A 9492-nucleotide genomic window follows, 5' to 3' on the forward strand; every position below is an offset into this window, starting at 1 on the left:
TATAACTGCTGCTGCCAACACCAGACAGGATGTTTCAAGCCAACTATTTTGACAATAACAACACTTTGTCTTTTGTTTTAATTTTTTTTATTAAGTTTGATATATATATATGTATATATATATGTATATATATAGATATATGTATGTATATATATATATATGCTTGGAAACCCCGGATGACCGGAAGACGAAAGACGTTCCGTGACGTGTTTCCAGTCGGACTGTTTTTGTGGCTGGACCAGTGCACCTTGAGCTCGTCCGCGTAGAGTCTCCCGTGTCTTTTCTTTTTCTTTCTCATTAATAAACACGTATATTAAAAGATGTCTAGCTTTCCACATTTACTCCGCCGCGCGCCCGCGGCCCTCGGGCGGCTGTCGCGCGGCAGAAGCGCAGAAAAGTGCGTCACGTCGCGTTTAAAGTTCAGGTTTCTGACCGTTAGCGCGTCATCGAGTTTATCAACGAGAGACACCAACAGCTCCAGGTGCTACACGAGCTCTGCAGGCACGAGACCGGTCCGGATCGGATGTGCGTCCGGGTTCTGGGGGGACACGGCCGCCTCAGGTACAACAACGAATATATATATATATATATATATATATATATATATATATATATATATATATATATATATATATATATATATATATATATATATAAACACGTATAATTCAAATAAAGGTATTACATGTGTTACATGTGTCCATCACAGTGAATACATTACATAAAACAATGTGAAGAAGTTTGACTTAATGTCAGTGACATGTGTCTGTTTTTACATGATATAATAGATAATACATCCTATAATAAGTGGTCCATTGTGTGTGCAGTGCCTCAGCTGGTCCACGGTGGGCAGCTGGACTTCCTGGTGTTTGACTACCTCAGTGAGATCACCATGTCTCTGCTCACCGCCGCCAAGACCAGGACGCCCGTGAGTCCCACTGATCTATAAGAGATTAAGTTTAGCTTTTTATTCCTCACACGCTGAGGCATTCATCAATTATTATGATGACAGATACACAGATCAATACACTTTATTGTCCCAAAATACGGTGGACAATCTAATAGAAACATTCTAATCCTGCAGCTTTTTCAAGTTTTCTTGTTTCCTCTTGTCTCCTCCTCTTGGATATTATTATATTTTATTATATATTATTGTATATTATTGTATATTATTATATTTTATTATATATTATTATATATTATTGTATATTATTGTATATTATTATATATTATTGTATATTATTATAGATCACGTCTCTGTGTCTCTTGTAGAATCTGGGTTACGCTCCAGACTTCGTCCACGTCGCTCTCGCTCCGTTTATTAACGACATCCACAGGAAAGGTGAGAACAGAGTAATACTGCTCTCAGGTACATTATGTGTATTAACAGAGTAATACTGCTCTCAGGTACATTATGTGTATTAACAGAGTAATACTCTCTCAGGTACATTATGTGTATTAACAGAGTAATACTCTCTCAGGTATCCGTGTGGTGAGTAACGCAGGAGGAGTCAACCCTCTGGCCTGTGCTGATGTCATACAGGAAGTCATTAAGAAGGCGGGGCTGGACCTCAAGGTTGCCGTGGTGACTGGTGATGACCTCATGCCCCATGTAAGACAGCATCACCATCATCATCATCGTCATCATCATCATCATCATCATCATCATCATCATCATCATCATCGTTATACTCTTTAATAGACATGAGGGATATTTATTTATGAATTACTCTCCTCTCCTCCCTTGTCTCCTCTCTCCTCTCCTCTCCTCCCCTCCCTTGTCTCCTCTCCTCTCCTCCCTTGTCTCCTCCCCTCCCTTGTCTCCTCCCTGCCCTTGTCTCCTCCCCTCCCTTGTCTCCTCTCCTCCCCTCCCTTGTCTCCTCCCTTGTCTCCTCCCCTCCCTTGTCTCCTCCCCTCCCTTGTCTCCTCCCCTCCCTTGTCTCCTCTCCCCTCCCTTGTCTCCTCTCCTCCCTTGTCTCCTCCCCTCCCTTGTCTCCTCTCCTCCCCTCCCTTGTCTCCTCTCCTCCCTTGTCTCCTCCCCTCCCTTGTCTCCTCTCCCCTCCCTTGTCTGCTCCCCTCCCTTGTCTCCTCTCCCCTCCCTTGTCTCCTCTCCTCCCTTGTCTCCTCCCCTCCCTTGTCTCCTCTCCCCTCCCTTGTCTGCTCCCCTCCCTTGTCTCCTCTCCCCTCCCTTGTCGCCTCCCCTCCTTTGTCTCCTCTCCTCCCTTGTCTCCTCTCCTCCCCTCCCTTGTCTCCTCTCCCCTCCCTTGTCTCCTCCCCTCCCTTGTCTCCTCTCCTCCCCTCCCTTGTCTCCTCCCTTGTCTCCTCCCCTCCCTTGTCTCCTCCCCTCCCTTGTCTCCTCCCCTCCCTTGTCTCCTCTCCCCTCCCTTGTCTCCTCTCCTCCCTTGTCTCCTCCCCTCCCTTGTCTCCTCTCCTCCCCTCCCTTGTCTCCTCTCCTCCCTTGTCTCCTCCCCTCCCTTGTCTCCTCTCCCCTCCCTTGTCTGCTCCCCTCCCTTGTCTCCTCTCCCCTCCCTTGTCGCCTCCCCTCCTTTGTCTCCTCTCCTCCCTTGTCTCCTCTCCTCCCCTCCCTTGTCTCCTCTCCCCTCCCTTGTCTCCTCCCCTCCTTTGTCTCCTCTCCTCCCTTGTCTCCTCTCCTCCCCTCCCTTGTCTCCTCCCCTCCCTTGTCTCCTCCCCTCCCTTGTCTCCTCCCCTCCCTTGTCTCCTCTCCCCTCCCTTGTCTCCTCTCCTCCCTTGTCTCCTCTCCTCCCCTCCCTTGTCTCCTCCCCTCCCTTGTCTCCTCCCCTCCCTTGTCTCCTCCCCTCCCTTGTCTCCTCCCCTCCCTTGTCTCCTCTCCCCTCCCTTGTCTCCTCCCCTCCCTTGTCTCCTCCCCTCCCTTGTCTCCTCTCCCCTCCCTTGTCTCCTCTCCTCCCTTGTCTCCTCTCCTCTCAGAGAAGCCTCCTCTCTGAGGTAAAGATGGCCGATGACTTCAGTAGACAACAGTTGCCTAAAACTCTCCACAGTATGAACGCTTACCTCGGGTACAAACTCTTTGATGTAGTTGAATAGTATATATATATGTATATATATATATATATATATGTATTAGTATATATTAAATATCCCCCCCCCCCCTCAGTGCTCTTCCTATCCAGCGGTGTCTGGACCTCGGTGCTGACATCGTGGTGACGGGTCGCTGTGTGGACAGCGCTGTGACTCTGGGTCCTCTCATGCACACCGTAGGTCTCACATCAACATTAATATACACATATATACACATATATACACATATATGTGTATATATATGTACATATATGTGTATATATGTATATTAAGTTGGTTTGTTTGGATCCGTTTCAGTTTGGATGGGGGAGGACCGACTACGACCTGCTGGCATCAGGGAGGTAAACACACAAAGACCTGGACCCATGAGGGTCAAGTTAGTTCTTCTTAGACCACGATGGGGAAACATCAAAGAGATACAGTGTGTGTGTGTGTGTGTGTGTGTGTGTGTGTGTGTGTGTGTGTGTGTGTGTGTGTGTGTGTGTCTCTCTCAGTCTGGCAGGTCACCTGATCGAGTGTGGAGCTCAGAGTACAGGAGGAGTCTTCACCGACTGGCACACGGTTCCTGACTGGTGAGTAGGACTCCTTCTCCCAGAATGCATCACTTGCTGTGAGAGCTGGAGGATCTGCCGGTGTTTGATCTTCGTTCGTGTTCAGGGACAACGTGGGCTTCCCGGTGGTGGAGTGCTGCAGCGACGGCTCCTTCCTGCTCTCCAAGCCTCCGAACACCGGAGGCCTGGTGTCCTTCGGCACCGCGGCCGAGCAGCTGGTCTACGAGATCGGAGACCCGCAGCGCTACCTGCTGCCAGACGTCAGCTGTGACTTCAGCCAGGTGCTGATCCAGGAAGTACCGGGTACACACACACACACACACACACACACACACACACACACACACACACACACACACACACACACACACACAGACACAGTCACAGTCACACACACACACACACACACACACACACACACACACACACGCACACACACAGACACACACAGACACAGTCACAGTCACACACACACACACAGACACACACAGTCACAGTCACACACACACACACACACACACAGACACACACACACACAGTCACAGTCACACACACACACACACACACACACGCACACACACAGACACACACAGACACAGTCACAGTCACACACACACACACACACACACACAGTCACACACACAGACACACACACACACAGACACAGTCACAGTCACACACACACACACACACACACACACACACACACGCACACACACAGACACACACAGACACAGTCACAGTCACACACACACACACACACACACAGACACACACACACACAGTCACAGTCACACACACACACACACACACACACACGCACACACACAGACACACACAGACACAGTCACCGTCACAGACACACACACACACACACACACACAGACACACACACACACACAGTCACCGTCACAGACACACAGACACAGTCACAGTCAAACACACACACACTCACACACACACTCACACACACACTCACACACACACACACACTCACACACACACTCACACACACACACACAGAGGCCTGTGAGGACGCGTCCTCCTGCTGAACCCTGGTTGTTTTGCTAACCCTTAAACACTGATGTGGAAACCTTAAACAAACTCTATCAGCTCTTTGACTCCAGAGTGACCCGGTCTGTGATGAACTCCTCGCTGATAGCGACTCTGTGACTCACTGATCCGGCGTTTCCTCTGCTTCACATTGAACCAGAGGTCTGAAGCTCTGTGCACATTTCAAGTGAACGTCCTGAATATTTAGCAACCCCGCCGGCTGAGAGAAAACATGACGACCCGGGGGAGAGTCTGCAGCCGGGGTCAGGCGGCGGTGAACTAAGTGCCGAGTCATGCTGCAGATAGAGAGGAAGTCTGAGGACCACGGGGGCCCAGAGCAGACCCACAGAGTCCCGGGACGGGCTGAAGGGTTCAACGTTTAGAGGATCATAATAACTGACCTCATGTGAATTAACAGGAACATTTATGTGTGTGTCTGTGTGTGTGTGTGTGTGTGTGTGCTCAGGTGTAGATGGAGGTGCTGTCAGAGTGACGGGGGCTCGAGGCTCGGCTCCATCACACGACTACAAGGTCAACACACACATCAGGTTATTCACCTTCTATTGTTTCTAGCTACTGAAACACGCTGAAGCATGCTGGTGTGTGTGTGTGTGTGTGTGTGTGTGTGTGTGTGTCTGTGTGTGTGTGTCTCCAGGTGTGCGCCACCTACATGGACGGCTTCAGGGCGACGGCGGTTTGTCCGGTCGGAGGTCCGAGAGCAGCAGAGAAGGCCAGAAGAACCGCAGACAGCATCATGAAACGGTGAGTAGAGAGAAACAGACTCTATGAACCTCATGCACCGCTCACAGTAACGGTGTGTGTGTGTGTGTGTGTGTGTGTGTGTGTGTGTGTGTGTGTGTGTGTGTGTGTGTGTGTGTGTGTGTGTGTGTGTGTGTGTGTGTGTGTGTGTGTGTGTGTGTGTGTGCAGGACGAAGCGAATGCTTCAGCAGTTGAAGTTGGAGGATTTCAGCTCCGTGAACGTGCAGATCCTCGGAGCCGAGGACACGTACGGCCTCAACGCTCGCAGCAAGGTGACGACATCATCATGAGGATTATCAGGACGTTTTGGAAGAAACGTTACTTTGTGTTTTATTATCGTTGTTATCAGCTCCGTTCAGAAGATGAGCAGGCTTCACTCTAACGTCTCCTGCTGTTCCTCTGTGTTCAGCGTCACACTTGAGCCGGTTTCACGCCTCTAACCTCTCAGTTCATCACAGACTTCATCCTCCAGTCCGTCTTTAACCCTCTGAACCCCAAAAAACACGCCGAGCGACTCAAAGCAGGTTTCCTTTAAACTGCCACGCTGTAACAAAAGTGTCACGATCGTCAGAGCTTTCCGACGGTCTTTGAACACATCGTGTGAGCATGAAACATGTGAATAGATGAACATTTATAACGCTGGTGACACTTGTGGCCACAGAGAGGAGCGAGTGAGAGGAGAACAGCTTCGGGGTTCAGAGGGTTAAACCTCTGCTCCACCAGAAGCAGGTCAGAGTAAAGCCTGTTTCACGCATTCTTCTTCTTCTTCTTCTTCTTCTTTGTCTGTTTGTAATTGTGGAGGCAGGGGGGGAGGTTCGGGGAGGAACAAACAGCGTGAAGATGTGCTCATAGCTGGTAGATGTCAGTGGAGGAAGTAGGAACGCTGGTTAACAGGACTTGTTTTGTGGTCTCAGGGCTCCAGAGAGGCCGTGATCTGGATGGCCGCCCACCACAAACAGAAGAGAGCTCTGGAGGTCTTCTCCAGAGAAATCGCTCCTGCAGGGACCGGCATGGGTACGACCAGAACCAGGTCTCACTGTAAAACCGCCACACCGGAGGAAACGTCTTCTTCCCCATCGTTCTTACCCACGATGCAACAGTCCTGTCAGAGATGACACGTGTGTTATAGCAGCTAATAACAGCTTCCTGTTTCAGTGTGGAGAGTTTCAAAATAAAAGCGTCCTAGAAGAACCTGGAGTTAACTTGAGCAAAGCTCTTCTTCAGACTTCACAGTAGTTCACACACACACACACACACACTGTACAGAGGGAGTGTGTGTGTGGTTGCAGTAGATAAGGAGGCCTGTGACCTCCTGAACCAGATCCTTTGGGTTTTGTTTATGAACTCTGTGTGACTCCTGCTTCACGCTGACAGAACGCTGAACTCAGAACCAGCTGATAAAACCACAAACAGCGTTTTTTTACTTCCACAGCTCCCGGACTGACCGGCATCGTGGGCGGGCGACCCCGAGTGTGAGTTGGAAATACTCACATTTATACTCCAGCTGGTACATAGAACTGCAGTATTTTACACGTTAGTAGTACACAGTAATCACAGGACGTCGTCGTCTGCAGGTCTCCGGTCCTGAAGCCGTTCTTCTTCCTACACCCCAAATCTCAGCTGAAGGTGAGTCTCACCTGGAGGTCTGTGTTTCTAAAGTCCCGCTGCATTGAATGCATCGTTGACCCCTCTGCAGGTGGACGTCCACGTCGGTGGAGAGCTGGTGGAGACTCTGGAGGAGGCGGAGCCTGACGCACCGGAGCGGGAAGCCCCTCCCACCTCGGCACAGGAGGAACCTGACGCAGGTAAACGAGCCCAGCCTAAGGAAAGAGGAGGCTCCAGGGTCCTTGAATGATCTTTGGGGAGGTTCCAGGAGTCCTAGACAAGACCCACGTGGTCTGTAAGGGGTTACAGAGCCCCGTGAAGGTCTCAGGTAGTCCTTGAAGGTGTTTTAAGGGTCCCGAGAGCTCTGAAACCTCCTGGGTCCTGGAAAGGTTCATGGTGGTCTATCAGGAGGTTCCAAAGGGCTCCTTAAGGGTTTACAGATGCTTCAAGGCTCCTCACAGGATCCTAAATGTTCCTTGAAGAGGTCCCAGAAGTCACAATAGTGCTTTAGGGTTCTAGGGGTTCTCAAAGGGGTCTCAGGTAGTCCTTGAGGAAGTTCCAGGGTCCTTGAGGAGTCTCATGATTCATATCAGTTATTGATGTGTGGGCAGACGGTCGTATGTAGTTACTGATGTCTGCCTCCAGAGGGCGACGCCTTCCTGTGTGTGTGTGTGTGTGTGTGTGTGTGTGTGTGTGTGTGTGTGTGTGTGTGTGTGTGTGTGTGAGGCAAGCTGTGCCACTTTTCATCCTGTTCACCAACACTGCATTCACATGGCTCTACACACACACACACACACACACACACACACACACACACACACACACACACACAGACACACACACACACACACACACACACACACACACACAGCCGTTGTCCCCAATTAGCTGGTCTGAAGTTTACGCACACACACACACACACACACACACACACACACACACACACACACACACACACACACACACTCTCAGCTCGATGTTGCTGACGTTGTTCTGACGCACTAAACTACTTTCATTTCAAAGGGAACAGAAATTGAATTGTAGAACACAAAAAACACTCAAGTACTCCACTGAAGTACTTGTACTGACGTACTGTGAGCTGTCGTTAGTTACTGAACACAAATATGAGGGAAGTAACTCTCTGCATTGTGTTACATAAAACAATGTAAACTCATCTGAATATCTTTGTGTTTTAAATATCTCAAAATGTTTTTAATGCAACTTAAAGGCACTAAATGTGCTTTTAATCAAAGTTCACTGACTCACGAGAAAATCAATAATCTATAAAGAGAAATATCTAAATATCTATATATAACATTGATGTACATTTATGTGTTTTTATACTACTTCATACTTCTAACGTTACTCCACTCAGAGGTAAATATTGTACTTTTTACTACATTTATTTAACAACGTATTAACTTTACAGATTCACATTATTAATACAGAGAAATAAAGAATCGACTCATAAACTGTGATTTATTATTATAGATTAAAATGCAACACATGAATACATAAATCATGTTAATTTAATAAAATAACATGTTTTATTCTGCAGAAGAAATACTTTATTTTTGGTATATTTTATATTTTGATGTGAAAACTTGTATACGCGTACAATGCAGGAATATTACAAAGCGTTAAAAGAGTTTTAACAGTTTTACTGCCTTTACTTAAGTACAAGATCCTCAAGTACACACACACACACACACACACGCACACACGCACACACACACTGCTTCACATTCCAGGCTGAAAACAGGAAGTCCTCTCCAATCACAAAAAAAACAAACCGAGACAATAAAAACATTCAAATGAAGGAAGAAAGAGACGAAGCTGCTGTTTTTAATATTTATTCACCTGGTTGTACTTTAAAAAAAAAAAAAAAAAAATCCAGCTTTGATTTACCAAACTATTTAAATTAAAGAAATAAATCCAGATGAATAAAATAAATAACGAGAGGTTCACTCAGATGAGAATAAAACAAAATCATTTGTAGACAAACATGATTAGTGATGTTTTAATGATTAATTATGCAAAAAATAGTGTAATACGGTAAATTTCAAGATAGTATGGGAATATGAAATATAAGGTGAGAGGTAGTAGAATAATATAACAGAATATGTAGTATAGTATGGTGCAGTAATATCACATATAATGTGGTATATTAAAGTATTAATAAAGTACAATATAGGTAGAAGTAAAGTGTGGAGTAATATAACTATATAACCATTTATATATGTGTGTATATTTACACACATATATAGATGGTTATATAGTTATTGTTATAATAAATAAGGCGACTGGAAGGAGAAATCAACAATTATGAAAACTTTAGATGATATTATAGATCCAAGATAAAACTGAGAAACGGTGGAACTTAACAAGAGTGTTAAAGCTGCATTCTCTCTAATGTCCACCAGGGGGCGACTCCTCTGGTTGTATAGAAGTCTATGAGAAAATGACT

The 9492-nt window shown here is 46.9% G+C and overlaps 1 protein-coding gene across 2 annotated transcripts in view; it reads left to right on the forward strand.

Moving 5' to 3' along the window:
• The first annotated feature begins 250 nt into the window (after positions 1 to 250).
• Positions 251 to 9492, forward strand: part of LOC306714787 (uncharacterized protein) — a 15567-nt gene continuing 6325 nt past the window's right edge. For both annotated transcript variants that reach the window (XM_079184919.1, XM_079184920.1), the window contains exons 1-16: positions 251 to 561; positions 828 to 928; positions 1273 to 1342; positions 1482 to 1612; positions 2947 to 3035; positions 3134 to 3233; positions 3355 to 3398; positions 3552 to 3629; positions 3715 to 3911; positions 5128 to 5192; positions 5317 to 5423; positions 5590 to 5692; positions 6335 to 6434; positions 6853 to 6892; positions 6995 to 7046; positions 7117 to 7225. In XM_079184919.1, the coding sequence (XP_079041045.1) occupies positions 321 to 561; positions 828 to 928; positions 1273 to 1342; positions 1482 to 1612; positions 2947 to 3035; positions 3134 to 3233; positions 3355 to 3398; positions 3552 to 3629; positions 3715 to 3911; positions 5128 to 5192; positions 5317 to 5423; positions 5590 to 5692; positions 6335 to 6434; positions 6853 to 6892; positions 6995 to 7046; positions 7117 to 7225 (1627 nt within the window). In that variant the 5' untranslated portion in view covers positions 251 to 320. The remainder of the gene's footprint in view (positions 562 to 827; positions 929 to 1272; positions 1343 to 1481; positions 1613 to 2946; positions 3036 to 3133; positions 3234 to 3354; positions 3399 to 3551; positions 3630 to 3714; positions 3912 to 5127; positions 5193 to 5316; positions 5424 to 5589; positions 5693 to 6334; positions 6435 to 6852; positions 6893 to 6994; positions 7047 to 7116; positions 7226 to 9492) is intronic.

The sequence above is a fragment of the Pholis gunnellus genome (genome assembly GCF_910591455.1).
Source record: "Pholis gunnellus genome assembly, chromosome: 23".
Lineage (NCBI taxonomy): Eukaryota > Metazoa > Chordata > Actinopteri > Perciformes > Pholidae > Pholis > Pholis gunnellus.